Source organism: Petromyzon marinus, chromosome 60 (genome assembly GCF_048934315.1).
Source record: "Petromyzon marinus isolate PM22_M1 ecotype Great Lakes invasive population chromosome 60, UKy_Petmar_22M1.pri1.0, whole genome shotgun sequence".
In the NCBI taxonomy this organism is placed as follows: Eukaryota; Metazoa; Chordata; class Hyperoartia; order Petromyzontiformes; family Petromyzontidae; genus Petromyzon; species Petromyzon marinus.
In genome coordinates this window covers 7,342,848-7,359,142 of record NC_133726.1, presented here as the reverse complement: position 1 = coordinate 7,359,142, position 16,295 = coordinate 7,342,848, and the positions used below count along the sequence as shown (strand labels likewise).

At 50.1% G+C, this 16,295-nt stretch overlaps 1 protein-coding gene across 6 annotated transcripts in view; it reads right to left on the bottom strand.

Moving 5' to 3' along the window:
* Positions 1 to 10,255: 10,255 nt before the first annotated feature.
* LOC116955625 (type 2 lactosamine alpha-2,3-sialyltransferase-like) overlaps positions 10,256 to 16,295 on the bottom strand; it is a 91,017-nt gene continuing 84,977 nt past the window's right edge. For 5 of the 6 annotated variants that reach the window (XM_032976811.2, XM_032976810.2, XM_032976812.2 and 2 more), the window contains 3 exons: positions 15,721 to 15,858; positions 15,092 to 15,241; positions 10,256 to 14,532 (listed from right to left, as the gene is read on the bottom strand). In XM_032976811.2, coding sequence (XP_032832702.1) covers positions 14,437 to 14,532; positions 15,092 to 15,241; positions 15,721 to 15,858 — 384 coding nt within the window. In that variant the 3' untranslated portion in view covers positions 10,256 to 14,436. Of the gene's footprint in view, positions 14,533 to 15,091; positions 15,859 to 16,295 lie in introns of those variants that run through there. The other variant, XM_076053324.1, reaches the window with a different exon arrangement.

Genomic DNA, 16,295 nt, shown 5'->3' with positions numbered 1-16,295 from the left:
CACTCGCCCACCCAACCACTCGCCCACCCAACCACTCGCCCACCCATCCACTCGCCCACCTAACCACTCGCCCACCCATGCACTCGCTCACCCATGCACTCGCCCACCCATCCACTCGCCCACCCATCCACTCGCCCACCCGTCCACTCGTCCACCCGTCCACTCGCCCACCCATGCACTCGCCCACCCAACCACTCGCCCACCCGTCCACTCGCCCACCCATCCACTCGCCCACCCAACCACTCGCCCACCCGTCCACTCGCCCACCCATCCACTCGCCCACCCAACCACTCGCCCACCCATCCACTCGCCCACCCATCCACTCGCCCACCCATCCACTCGCCCACCCATCCACTCGCCCACCCAACCACTCGCCCATCCACTCGCCCACCCAACCACTCGCCCACCCATGCACTCGCCCACCCATCCACTCGCCCACCCAACCACTCGCCCACCCATCCACTCGCCCACCCAACCACTCGCCCACCCATCCACTCGTCCACCCATCCACTCGCGCACCCGTCCACTCGCCCACCCATCCACTCGCCCACCCAACCACTCGCCCACCCATCCACTCGCCCACCCAACCACTCGCCCACCCAACCACTCGCCCACCCAACCACTCGCCCACCCATGCACTCGCCCACCCATCCACTAGCCCACCCAACCACTCGCCCACCCGTCCACTCGCCCACCCGTCCACTCGCCCACCCAACCACTCGCCCACCCATCCACTCGCCCACCCGTCCACTCGCGCACCCGTCCACTCGCCCACCCGACCACTCGCCCACCCAACCACTCGCCCACCCATCCACTCGCCCACCCATCCACTCGCCCACCGAACCACTCGCCCACCCAACCACTCGCCCACCCATCCACTCGCCCACCCATCCACTCGCCCACCCAACCACTCGCCCACCCAACCACTCGCCCACCCAACCACTCGCCCACCCAACCACTCGCCCACCCAACCACTCGCCCACCCATCCACTCGCCCACCCAACCACTCGCCCACCCATCCACTCGCGCACCCGTCCACTCGCCCACCCAACCACTCGCCCACCCAACCACTCGCCCACCCGTCCACTCGCCCACCCGTCCACTCGCCCACCCAACCACTCGCCCACCCAACCACTCGCCCACCCATCCACTCGCCCACCCATCCACTCGCCCACCCAACCACTCGCCCACCCAACCACTCGCCCATCCATCCACTCGCCCACCCAACCACTCGCCCACCCAACCACTCGCCCACCCATCCACTCGCCCACCTAACCACTCGCCCACCCATGCACTCGCCCACCCATGCACTCGCCCACCCATCCACTCGCCCACCCATCCACTCGCCCACCCGTCCACTCGTCCACCCGTCCACTCGCCCACCCATGCACTCGCCCACCCAACCACTCGCCCACCCGTCCACTCGCCCACCCATCCACTCGCCCACCCAACCACTCGCCCACCCGTCCACTCGCCCACCCATCCACTCGCCCACCCAACCACTCGCCCACCCATCCACTCGCCCACCCATCCACTCGCCCACCCATCCACTCGCCCACCCATCCACTCGCCCACCCAACCACTCGCCCATCCACTCGCCCACCCAACCACTCGCCCACCCATGCACTCGCCCACCCATCCACTCGCCCACCCATCCACTCGCCCACCCAACCACTCACCCACCCATCCACTCGCCCACCCAACCACTCGCCCACCCATCCACTCGCCCACCCAACCACTCGCCCACCCATCCACTCGTCCACCCAACCACTCGCGCACCCGTCCACTCGCCCACCCATCCACTCGCCCACCCAACCACTCGCCCACCCATCCACTCGCCCACCCAACCACTCGCCCACCCAACCACTCGCCCACCCATGCACTCGCCCACCCATCCACTCGCGCACCCGTCCACTCGCCCACCCATCCACTCGCCCACCCAACCACTCGCCCACCCATCCACTCGCCCACCCAACCACTCGCCCACCCAACCACTCGCCCACCCAACCACTCGCCCACCCATGCACTCGCCCACCCATCCACTAGCCCACCCAACCACTCGCCCACCCGTCCACTCGCCCACCCGTCCACTCGCCCACCCAACCACTCGCCCACCCATCCACTCGCCCACCCATCCACTCGCCCACCCGACCACTCGCCCACCCGACCACTCGCCCACCCATCCACTCGCCCACCCATCCACTCGCCCACCCAACCACTCGCCCACCCATCCACTCGCCCACCCATCCACTCGCCCACCCATCCACTCGCCCACCCATCCACTCGCCCACCCAACCACTCGCCCACCCAACCACTCGCCCACCCAACCACTCGCCCACCCAACCACTCGCCCACCCAACCACTCGCCCACCCAACCACTCGCCCACCCATCCACTCGCCCACCCATCCACTCGCCCACCCAACCACTCGCCCACCCAACCACTCGCCCACCCACCCATCCACTCGCCCACCCAACCACTCGCCCACCCATCCACTCGTCCACCCAACCACTCGCCCACCCATCCACTCGCCCACCCAACCACTCGCCCACCCGTCCACTCGCCCACCCAACCGGACTCTTGATACTAATAATAATCATCATTAATCTTGTTAATTTCAAGAGACTTCGTTAACTCTTTTACAACTTTTATGGTGCTGTTTGTAACTGGCCGTTTGACGTTTTACCACTTTGTGCCTTTGCTCAGCAATTGTTTAAACAAAATACCACGAAAAACTCACCTCCATACACACCCAGTGGCAGTATTTGCACATGGTGTAAACTGAAATTTTCACGAGGTGTTCACATTTCTGAGATTGTTTTTAAGGTTGTCTGCCTGCCCCCGTACCTGTCAGGTCCACGGGATGGATGTTTAATAAAGTGCCACCGGCATTTGTAGTGTGAGGCAAATGTTGGTGTTTCTTTAAACACAAATACCGGGTTGGTCTAATTAGTTATTGCCACATCTCAGTATTTTATTGCATAAAATGGCACGACCTATAGCACGACACACACACACGTGTGTTACAAAGGTAAATAGATCTGAGATGTTGCCTCTTAAATATTTTGTTTCATTTTAAGGCCACAGTGTTATTGACGAATGTGTTGAGTTTGTATTATGATTAAAATATAGTATTCTTAGCTCTTTCGGTAAAGTCACGTTGAAGGGAAACAATAAAATAACATTATATATAAAACAATAAAAATTCTTACGACGTTTCGACCATAACACAAACGGTCGTCATCAGGTGTGTTGGTTTGCATTAATTTATTTATATTTAAACGGTGTATTTATGTATTTTAAAAAAACGTCAGCGCCACGCGCAGCGATTTGGCAGTTTATTTAGAAGGACTAGTCCATCTATGTTTTTCGTCTCCCCCCTCCTCTTTTCAGAACATAGATGGACTAGTCCTTCTAAATAAACTGGCAAATCGCTGCGCGTTGCGCTGACGTTTTTTAAATAAATAAATACACCGTTTAAAAATAAATAAATTAATGCAAACCAACACGCCTGATGACGACCGTTTGTGTTATTGTCGAAACGTCGTGAGAATTTTTATTGTTTTATATATATTTTGTTTCCCTTCAACGTGACTTTTACCGAAAGAGCTAAGAATATGAATTACTGCAGTCACGAAAGCTTTAAATCAAAAAATAAAATATAGTACATTAATACTCTTAGTGAGTCTGTGGTATTACTCTGCACAGCACGGACTGTACAAAACACAATCACAATACAGCGCCCTGAGAACGATTGTATAAGGGGGCTTTATACATTTAAATTATTACAAGTACATTCGGCTCAGCAGTTAATTTGCCTAAGTTCCAGCTCTGAGAATCTCTCATTATTATTATCGTTATATTGCTTCTCTGAGACGGATGTTTAGGTCTTAATTGTACGTTTTTGCCAATTTCACATAATAAATAAATGGAAAACACAAAAAAACATACACAACACATATAAAGCAGAATTTCATGCAAGAATATGCAAACAAAAATTACTATTTAAAATAACAATTTAATGATTATTCGGCCTGTTTAAAAAAATCCCGCACGCTCTACTCCTCTGAAGCTTCCAGATAATCGATGATCTGCTGCACATAAAGAGGAAGGAGGCGTCACCTAAAGAGATCACCCCCCACACATCGTTGATAACCACGTGGCTGCAGCTGCTGCACGTCACAGTCATGTGTTTGTGTTGCCACACTCGAGATGTGTGACCGTGACACGTAGGGGGGGGGGGGGAATTCATTTGTTTTGTTATCTGTTTCCTTTGCCCCCGGAATGTTCTTTCTGTCAGCTGACCAAACGTACGACTCATCACATGATACAAGATATTTATGGCCAGTAAGGGTCACTTTTAGCACAATAGTTGAATTTTGTTAGAGCAGTTAACGCACGAAAACATCGTTCCCAATCATGTAACCATAAGGAAGATGCCTCGGAACATTTCAATATATACGGTAGACTCTTGATTATCAGCGTGGAATAACCACACACCAGAGATTTTGACAATTAATAACTCGTGGATTTTCCCTTAAGCCTAAATGAATAAGATTAAAACAATTCTAGATTTGAAGCTTTCGTGACTGCAAGGATTCACACTCTGTGGTTTTTTCGGTAAAGTGACGTAGGTAAAATAAAATAAATGAAAACAACTCAATTAAATCACGACGTTTCGGAGGCAACACAAGCTTCCGTCTTCAGGTGGAACAGTCACAGCAAAATATCTGTATCAAGTGAAGAGCTCTGAGACACCCGAGATTATATACAGGTTAAGGGGGGGGGAGGAGCCAGGAAGGAACGTGGGTGGGGGGGGAGGGCTAAGTTAAGCCGCCTTTTGTTATGCTGCAGGGGGTTCGGGGGGAGCGATGGTGCGCTGCACGAGAGCGAGTACAACCCACTGGTAGAAATGGAAACGGCTGTACAATTATAAGGCAGCTAAAGTTTGACTTGGTTGATGACATCTTTCCAATGGTTGCTCAATTAAAAACCATCCTCTCGGTTGAAGTTGTGTCTAGGTTTGCATATCTGGATGGCTTCATGGACAAATCTTTGGTAATAACCAGGAGGTTTGCATGGTACTTTGGTATCGGAGAAAACAATGTCATGAGAACCCGCTGTGTTGAGACAATGATCAACCACGGCCGACGAATTCGTTCTGCCGTGTTTCAAATCTGATTTGTGCTCGCGAATTCGGTCAGAAATATGTTGTTTCGTCTCCCCGATATAGCAGTCACCACAGGTACAACTCAATTTGTAAACACCGGGGTACTGTAAGTCAGGAATGACATCCTTTACGGATGGGATCAGATCACGGATTTTGTGTACTGCATTCAACCGGACCTGGATCTTGTGTTTGTTCAGAATTTTGGAAATCTTTTAGGGAACGCCTGCTATGTATGGCAGTGTTATGATTTTAATCGGAGTATCAGGTGGTTGTTTCTGTATGGTGGGAGAAACAGCTTGGCGGATAGTACGGTCAGAGTATCCGTTCATCTTGAGGGCCAGATGTACTGTACATATTTTAATTCACTGGCCAGGTGGTGTTGGTCAGAAATGCAATGAGCCCTATGGTATAATGTTTTGATGAGAGAATTATTTTGAGCCGGGTGGTGGTGGGAATCAGGCTTCAAGTAGGAATCTGTGTGGGTGGACTTCCTGGAAACAGAATGTCCCAAAGAGCCATCAGTCCTCCTCTCAAACAGAACATCCAAGAATGGCAGCTTGCCATCTTTCTCCACATTCCATGGCGAATTTGATGGATGGGTGTCTGGAATTGATGTGGTCTAGGAAATGGTTCAAAGCTGGGAGGCCATGTGGCCAAATGACAAAAGTGTCATCCACATATCTCTTCCACAGGGAAGGACGAAGGGTGGATGTCTGGATGGCCTCTGATTCAAATTTCTCCATGAAAACATTGGCTATCACTGGTGACAAGGGGGAACCCATAGGGGTACCCTCATTTTGTTCTTGGAATGCATACGTTTTATTTTAATAAAAATTGCTCCCCAATAGCATCTGCGGCTCATACTACACAATGTCTGATTTACCGGATGTTATTGCGAAGTGCCCTTCCTCTACACAATAGGATCGTCAGCACAAAACAAGAAACACGGTGCATTTTGTAAAGCTGAATAATGGGGTATAGAAATAAATCGGATTCTGTTCGATAAGTCCTCTTCACTTGAACTGTTTTACATTTTTTTGCAGGGCCTTCATCCAGCAGTGGATTGATCATGGATCGCGATTATGGTTTTATTTGCAAACATAGTACTCTAGTTGCGTTTTGCAACTTGTTATGGCTTTTTACTTTGTTGTAAATGCGGATGTTAATGAATCTATCAATCTAGACTTAAAGTTTTCGTGACTGCAGGGATTCATATTCTTTGGGTCTTTCGGTGAAGTCACGTAGATAGGTTGAACGAAAATTATTATTAATCGTTATAATTCGTTAAATGGTTATATTTTTCGATTATCCGCGATTTTAAATTACCCGCGACCCCCCTCCCCGCCATTAACGTGGATAATCGAGAGTCTACTGGTGTATAACAAAATTGTTTTATTTTCGTTCAACCTATCTACGTGACTTTACCGAAAGACCCAATAAATAATCTATCAGTCCCCACTCTGAATGGTGCATTGTGAGTTTGTATATCCTCAATTTCGTTTAGTACAATGAGTCATGACATCCCACCTCCAGCTGAGGAGGAAGTCTCAGCCTTTCCTGAGCTGTTACAAAATCCTTCTGGGTAAATAATTGACCGGCATAAATTAATACAATGGGCCAGGTGGCTCAGAGGTTGAGTGAGTGGTTCACCATCAAAAATACTATGAATTCAAATCCTGTTGGGTGTTGACCCATCATCCCTCTGGGGTTGTTAAAATGAGTACTACTTTGTGACAGATGTGCGAAGGGAGGCGTACGGTCTGCCCGGCTACTTGATACCACCTTGGATGCACATTTGAGCAGGGAATTATTTTGCCTCTCGTCATAATATAGGCAAGTTGCGAACGCAAAACATTCGGCGATTGAGCAACCATTTGAGATATATTTTTCTCTCTCTCTCTCCAAATGTACAACTAAAGGGTAGGACAGTCAGTCTCGCTTCACGGCTTTCCATTCGGCGTTTTCCATTTCAGGTGGTGTGCGGGTGTGTTATTTCAAATTTCCAGACCGTGACCTCATGCAGCGAGCAACAGAAATCCCCTCCCTTGCATCCCACTTGAGCGGAGCGGGCAACGTGCCGTGCCGAGTTCGTGAGCAAGACGGCCCGCCACGTGAACCCCGGGCGTGGGCTCAAGACCGGTCACCATCTATGGGAGCGGGAAGTTCACATTGTTTTCCCTAATGCCCCGCGAATGGGTGTGGGGGTAGGGGAAAAACCCTTGACACATCCAATATATTTAAATAATGCTTTGCAGCCAGGCGCTGTAATTACGCACAGCTTCACAGGCTATCCCTAAACCAATGAATGGCTCAACAATAGCCAAACATTCTGTTCGGCCGTACACCATGATGTCTTCAAGGCCGCCTAGTGGTATCTTAAGACGTGCTGCGTTTAGGATATATAAACACAGTACGGTGCGAGTATATGTTATTTTTTTGTTATAAGCAACACAATGAATGAGGGTCCTGAGATCGGCGGTACACAGGGCAATCAATTATTCACGCGGGCCTGACTGCTGGTCCACTCACTGGAAGCCAAAACTGGCCCACAGTTTGCTCGTCTTGAAGCAAATGCTGCTGGAATTGCGGATTCCTCAAACGCCGTGCGGCTGATGGGTTGTGTAAGAAATGTTTTTATTTATTTTGTATTTAATTTTCATGCGGAGAGACGAATAAGTGGAGTAGATGCGTGTGGCCTGCTCTATTTATTTTGGTAATTGTTTTGCTCCGGTGTTGTGAAGTGATGCCGTAGAGGTTTGCGCGCGAGTGTGCCACTGCTGGTATACGAGTGGCGGAGTTTAAATCAATGATGATCCCCATTTGTGTTCCGACACCGCATGTTTGTGCACGTCGAGCAGCAATAAATTCGGGTGCCCCACGGTAGCAAGATGTTAACTACCTCGCAGGGTATACAGGAAGGTCGTGGGTTCGATCCCGACCCTGACGCCTACATATTTGGAGTTTACATGTTCTCCCCGTGGTCGCGTTGATTTTTCTCCGGGTCCTCCGGTTGTTACCTCCACATTTAGCATCAACGTGCATTTGGAGTATTGGGCTGCTGTAAATGTCCACGTGATGATAAACCACTTCGTTGGGCTATCATTTGTGATAGCCAGGTCGCTTCTGGGGAAAAAAAAAGAGCTATATAGCTCAGTGGGGCCTAACCTGGGAACGATGAGAATCTCACAGGGAGAGAGCTCGAGACGGCAATTAGCTTGCAATTGCGACCAAATTAATCGGCGCTTTCTTTATCCCTTGCTCGAAAAGCAACACAATCACCGCACGTGGTACGGTTAGGGTTGAAAACTCTCACTGAAGATTTGTTTGTTAAAATAATAAAATGTATTTTCTTTAAACGCGCTCTATTAAACAAAACAAAAACCTTCGGGATTGTTTTGAATAGCCACCGAGAGAGATCGATGCCAATTCCGTTAAAGACTCCCGGACCAATCCGGGAGGGTTGACATCCTCTAGGTACAGTGTAATGCGTACAGCCTTGCCTAGACCACCCACTCAAAAGAATAAATATTGTGGCCATAGCAGTAGCAGCGGGACAATGAGATGACAATATAGTCGTTTAATTCTTGCAAGGGGTCGTCAGTACGGTGTAGCCATCAATGCCGACTTCCGCCTTGTAACTCAGGTGCCTCACGTGGAAAAAAAGCCATCTGATCACCGGTGGATCTAGTTTGGCACTGCCCTCTAACGGTGACATTAAACCAAGCCGAACACTTCTGTGCATCGTGTTAAACTTACCAGACAGGAGAGTGAGCGGCAGTCTGCGTTTAAACGTGGCCTAGATGCCACAGTGTTTGTGCGCAGTCCGAAAGTGTTGTTTTAATAACGAACACAGACGGCGCGGTTAGAAATGGGGAAGGGCTTTAACGACACGGGGAAACGAAACAAGGAACTTAAAGAATATGCATCTGTTTCCCGCTCGAAATGCAGATACGAGAGCGCTTCAGATCAGTGGCACCACATTTATTGTTGAGGTAAAGTGGCTGTTAAAAATGCAACAATGTTATGCAATGTTTACACTGAGCAGGCCATGTGGCCCCATTGAATAACAAGGTCACTCAAGGGAGTCCGCTAGCCGCCACCTACTGGCCAAAATTGATGACCGCCCGTGTACACACGTACCATTGAAACCGAGAACCAAAACAGCAAGATATAATTACTCTTGCCCCAAAAGTAAAAAATTTGGGGAAGGTGCCCATTTCCAAGGAACAATAGTTTATATTGATTTACGGTTCGTAATATCGCAACACGCTCGCCGATGTCATTGTGTCCCACATTCCACACGAGGTGTTTCCCACTCCACTTCTCCCGATCTCTCTCCAGATCCCCATGTTTATCCAGTCCGTGGGATAGTCCCCGTATATCAATTTTCATGACAGCCCCCCACCCCAACTATATGAAAGAGAGGGAAATGAAAATCCAATGAAATTCACAAGCCGATTCCAGAACGCAGTAGTTAGTTTAAAGTGCAGGACCACACTGGGACAATGCCAATATAAATGAAATAAAGAGTTCATAATTAAATGAAGTCACAATTGTAATTTAAAATTCTTCATGCTGATTGAACAGAAATAAGACTACGCCGAACAATTTGGGACTTTCTGAAGGGATTTTTTTGTTTTAATATTTAGTAATGAGGTACGTTATTTGTTTTCTTGTTAAGTGGAAATATTTGAGTAATGTGCTTTCTGCGTAAAAAAAAATCTGATAAAAAGTTTTTTTTATTTGCAATGTCATCCTAAGCACACACACACCAAGATAAAAAAAATCCCCGCATCGCCTTCAACATACTGTTGGGGCGAATATTGTGAGCGAGCACCTATGAATGCCGGCACAGAACACGAAGAGGGGTGGGTGGCCAGCACCACGCCCGGCCGCCTTTGTCTCCCTAGTGACGCACCAGGTATTCATTTGAGGATCAGCCGGTTCAGATCATGGTCGCTGGTGTTGCTTGTGAGTGGGACTCGAACTCAGGTCGCCGGGTTTGTCGCACAGACAGACATTTGGACACGGGACATTTGAGCGATTCATGATGCCGTTACACAATAAATCACAAAAATGCAAGCGGTGTTTTTCAAACGTTTATTAACTTTGCACGTGTCATTAAATGACTGTATGGTCAAGTAAAATATTCATCAATAATTTTGCCGATAAACCAATCCTATTGACATATACATTTTTATCTTTAGACGTACAAATTTCCGTTAAAAATAAAAGAATCGATGCACACAAATCGCAACGTTCAGATGTTTAGTGTGACAGGTGAACAAAAAACACTCACATATTCCAAAAAACACCAATTTACATATGTAAAATATAGCGGTTTATTATTAATATTATTCTTTAAATCTTTACAAAAACTATTTTTTTCTGTACAACAAAATTACAGAGATAGCGTCACAAACACTGCTTGGGTCAGAAAGGTTAAAGAAGTTGCCCGCGTCTTGCTAAGCTTTTACATTCGACTGAAAAGCAACGAGCGTGGCCTCAATCAGCCCACCTGGTTTCAAGTAAATCCAGACAACGCGTCACAGTCTAGAGCCCCGACCCGGGATCCCGGGTGCCACCGCCACGGCCTCGCTCTCTATCTCTCTGCCCTCCTCCCTGACAAGGCCCGCGTTGTTCTCTTGGCGACCGACGACGCCAACCCGACCTCGACGCGCGGGTCGCCACCGGGTTTTTTTCTGTTTTACCCACTAGGTAAATCCCTCTGAGCTCCGTGGCTCATTTTTTCAGAAGCGACCTGACTGCCGCAAATCGATACGTCCAACGAAGTGGCTTATCGTCACGTGGGAAATTTATTGCAGCCAAATGTGGAGGGGTGGGGGGGCGTGGATAACCCAAGGACCCGGAGAAAAATCCACATTGGCCACGGGGAGAGAGACACGCAAACTCCAAATATACAGCAGCAGGCGTCAGGGTCAGGATCGAACCCACGACCTCCTGCATACCAGGCGAGGTAGTTAACATCTCCTAGCCATCGTGGCGGCCTGGCCAGGGACCCTCGTCGCTATGAGTTGATTGCCCCAACAATTATGTGTATCCTTACCTGTGTAGTTCACGATAGTTCAATGTTAATGTGCCATTTTATTGAGAGGCTACAGTGTGGTGTTATTTTGGTGTGGTCTGGGGAATGTTTCCTTGCTATTTTTGCTGCCTTGCCCAATCTTGATAAAATCGTACTTATGTAACGAAAGTATTTAATTTACATTTTCATATTTAGTGACTTGCTTACCATTTTCCTTATTTTGAACTCCTATGGTGTGTTTTTGTTTGCTGTTGTAACTTCATGACCCCCGTGCCCATGCTGGACATCGGTGAAAAAAGAGCTTCATAGCTCATCGGATTCTTTCTCCAGCCTAAATAAATATTCCAATCATAATGAGCGCTTCGATTCAATCGACAAAAACGCGACAATAGTTGGGGGGACGTAGCAATAACGATACAAAACATTGTGTTCACCGTCTGGTTTCCACGTGTGAACCTTATGGCGGGACCCCGGGGGTCCCCGAATAAACGGAAGTCAAAATCTAATTTTTTTTTTTGGCCGACTCCGTCCCACCGCGCATCGAAACGCCACGACCCACCTGGCGCCGATCGTTCTGGTGTCGTGTCGTCCAAGCGCAGCGGCGAGGACTAATGCGCACAGGAGCTGAACAAGCGAATGCACTCCATGCTCGGGTATGGGCAGGATCACAACAAGGCTTATCCAAAGCTGCTCAAACTGCCTACACGACTTAAACATTTTATTTGTCATCACGGTATGCATAATAATAATACAGTGAAACTGCTCTCTTATCTTCATTATTATTTGTGACCTACCGATGTCTGCAGCCAGGATCAATCGATGAACAATCCTAGTACCTGCAGATATTTAACAGACGAGATGCATTGCACCGTTGATTCCTCCTGTTTGATAATACTTCTCTTGTCACTATGCATCTGTGCAGATAGGTTTTTGTTTTGCAGTTAAGCCGTAGTCCCCACATACCGCTCGTATCAATGCGGATAAGAGGAGCCGGGGACCCACTACTCTGTAGAGTAACATTGGTATACACGCTTGTTACAATATGAACAGCGCATTGAAAACGCGTACTATTTTATGTACTGATTAAAAAGTGTGTTCACAAATCCACACTGAGAAACACGATGATTGACAGAGGGGTGTAAATAATTTGTTCGATAGTGTATATAAATAGAGGTACTGCAGGTAAGTAGTTTTCAGTTTTAAAGGCGTAGTCTAACAAGACAACACCTGCCACCATCTTTCAAACCCATTGGTGAAACACCATCCTTCAAACCCATTGGTGAAAAAGAGCAAAGTTTTTGTTTACATTATAATATCATGCTTATGCGAGAGCCGGGGGCTTATGGGACCCCGGGGTCCCGTCATAAAGTTCATGTGCCGCTGGACGGGAGGTGATGGGCTTGACTTAGTGACAGCATCAAGTGCGCTCAAGCTCGGCGTGGCTATGGATGTGCGTGGGTGGGAGAGGCACACTCAGATAGTGGCATGGTTCAAACCATAACCCTAACATGAGTTATGATCCTACGTCTTGAAATCTCATTGATTCAACATGTTTTGGCTGCCCATATTTAGACACACACAAACACGTTTTTTAATCAGCATGAACTCATTTCTAAATGCAAAGGGCCCTGTAGAATGGGTATTTCTTTTTTTACTAGTTAATATTAAGCGTTTAGTTTTCCCAGAAAAGTTTCACTGGGTCTCAAGACTCTTTTTTTTTTACAATTTTTTATTCTACGAGGTAAGGCCCAGTCTCAGATAGTGCCATGGATTAAACCATAACCCTAACATAAGTTATCATCCTATGTCTTGACATCTCATTGATTCAACATCTTTTGGCTGCCATAATTTAAAAACACGTGTTTTAATAAGCATCAACTAGTTTCTAAATGCCTAGGGCCCTACAGAATGGATATTTTTAAACTTGTTATTATTAAGCGTCTAGCTTACCCAGCGAAGTTTCACTGGGTCTCAAGACTCAGTTTTTTTTTATTCACTATTTCTTATTCCAGTAGGCCCACTGAGCTATGTAGAAGCCCTTTTTCAGAAGCGACCTCGCCACAAATGATAGCTCAACGAAATGGCTCCTCATGTAGACATTCATAGCAGCCAAATCATCAAAAACGCGCGTCGATTCTAACTGTGGAGGGAAAAATCGGAGGACCCCAGAGAAAAACCCACGCGACCCCGGGGAGACAGAGACACGCACACTCCAAATATACAGCAGACGTCAGGGTCGGGATCACACCCACGACCTCCTGTATACCATCTCGCCATCACTTGGCCCTCACGAGGGTCCTGTCAGGTGTTTGCAGTCAGGGGCGATGTACCTACGTGTAATCCCAATTGAGTGATTTACAGGTCATTTTCTGACACTGGGACGTGTTGACCAGCATCGGTTACATTGTCTGTGGTTTTCGTTGTAGCCATGGGAAGGGGGAAACCCGAGGCCCTGGAGTGAACCCATGCAGAACATGGGAGGAGAGAACAGACGAACCAACTCCGAGTGGGGAATGGAACGCAGGCGGTTCTTTGCTGTGAGACACGAGCGTTAAACACTGCCCCACCCTGCCGCGCTATATATATATAAATCTCTTATAAATATAAAACAGTAAAAACTCATCTTAAGACGGGCAAAAAAATTTGTGTTTTCAAAAGCACAGCAGGCGAAGAAATCGTGGGCGAGCGCGGCGTGTTCCCTGATTGCCGTGTCGTCGGGTTTCTGAAAGCCTGCGCGGCCGGAGGACATGGCGTGAGCAACCGCGTCGAGCGACGCTGACCCGGAGCACCCCCCCGCCCACCCCCCCAAACTCTTCTCGGTGAGCTGGGGGTGGGGGGGGGGGCACGCGGCCGCACACCGCCTTGCCCGGAGCGGACCCACGCAGCGGCGGTTGCCGCCACCGCCACCTTGCCGGTAGAGAAACACTTCGCGCATCTCGGGGTGGAGGCGCTCAACGGCTGGGTCGTGTCGGCGTGGACCCGTCGCCCACCCCTCTTTTCCTGAGAGCGGCGAGTGGAACCGCCACTGTCAAGGATGGGGGCGGCCGGCCGGCCGTGAGTTTTAGTTTTTTTTTTGGGGGCCTCGCATCCGCCGGCACGGAAGGCCGAACTTGCACAACTTCTGCCGGGCTTGGGCATATGAGTTGCCGTCTGTCCGCCCGGCCGATCGTCGCCTGCTTACCTCGCGCGAGCGAGCGGGCGGGCGGGCGGGCGGGCGGGCGTCATGTGCCGGCCAGCTGTGTCAGGTCCACAATGGCTTCTCCCTCCTTCAGCTTCCTGAGGAATGTCCGCTCGATGGTGATGTTGTGGTAGGTGGACTTTGGGAAGCAGAATCGCACGGGGGGGGGCGGGTGGGCGAGACGGGACGGGGGTGCAGAGAGGAAGCAGGAGCAGAATGCGTGAATCAATTACGGTTCTCGGGGTGAGATTCCAATTTCGAACGTCACCGAAGGTCACCGATGCGCAGGTACGTTGAGCTTTTTTTCGCGCCGTACGTAGCCAACCGCGCTAATCGGAGGTCCAGAGGTGACCACGTGTTAACGCTTCACAACAAGGGTTGAGAGCCTTCGTGCAGGAGTTTAGTTCGTCCGTCTGGCTCTTCGCCCGGGCGGGTCTCGCATGCAACAGCAGAAATCCAGTGTGTGTGCACGCTCAGACGCGAGCACGTGGACATCGCTCCCAACAAGAATGATGCAAGAAAACGAGAACCTTCACTACCGGTGCATTTGACGCAACCGTGTAAATCGCTCGAGGTCTCCAACTTATCAAAGGAGAGCAGTGGGAGAATCGTCCCGAGCCGTGCCCGCGTTCCTGCCACGTGTCCCTACCGCGCGGCTATCCGAGTATCCCAACGTCTGCCGCGTCGGCGCGTGGCACCTTGATGATGGAGGACATGGTGTCCTGGCCGTAGTAGTGCACGGGGCTGCCGGGGGAGTTGACTTCATAGCCGAAGCCGGCGAGGTGCACCTCGTCGCAGAGGTGCAGCGCCAGCGTGATGGCGATCACGCCCGTCGTGGGGTTCTTCGCCTGCGACCAAGCATGCGCGCAGCCACGCGCCGGCGAGAGCCAGCAGATGTCAACACCGGGGGGAAGAAAAAGAACCACGAACGCGTGCGTCGATTCCGTAACGACCTCGCCTTCAACAAAAGCGCCGTGATTTTCCCGTTTGTTTGGGAGAACACGCGAGCGCGCGAGGTTGGGACGTCACCCAAGCCCGTCGAGAACAAAAGTTAGCGGCGCCTGGGCTGGGACACGCCATGGCCTGGAAGGGATGAAAGAACGTGAGTGCGTAGGTACGTACGTACGCACGTGGGACTTCTTTCGCACCGTCCGTAGCCCACCGCGCTAATCGGAGGTGAAGAACGACTTAAAGGGTCGCTGCCAAGCAGCGGAGATGGTGAAGATCCGCCGTGGGAGATGGAGCGATGAAATCAGCTCACGGAGCTGGCGGACTGCGCAGGGCAGCGCAGCCGCGTTCCCGGGACCGTAACGCTCCGGCTACAAACCTTGCCCGACTTGGTGTCCGAGGAGATGTTGAGGAACTCCGTGGCGGCCTCCCTCACGAAGGCCGGGTTGAGGATCCGGATCCGGCTCGCAGGGAATTGCAGCTCCGTAGGTACCTTCTTCCAGAAGCCCCGTGGGCCCTGGGGTACAGGGGCGGGGAGGGGGCGGGGCGCGGTGGCAAACGACAAAGGTCCCCCGTGTAGCCTTTGGCACGGCGCACGTGGAGGTCCGGTGGGTGGCCGGTGCCACGGCCGGGCGCCACTTTTTTGACGGGGCGTGCGACGGCATCTCATTCGGCGGTCTTTAGAATCGGCTACAATAGCCGCGCAGCCAGGCGGCCGGGGAAAATAGTCCCAGCCACCACCACCACCACCTTAGAACCACAACACCATGCACTTTTAAATCATCTTGATTGAAAACTAATTTCTTTTTGTGTTTAGTTTGTTGTCCTTAAATACGTAAATACATCGCCACGATCACCACGATTACCATCATCCTATACCATCACCATCATGATTACTGGACATCTGTGAAAAAGAGCTTCATAGCTAATCGGATTCCAGTATAAATAAATATT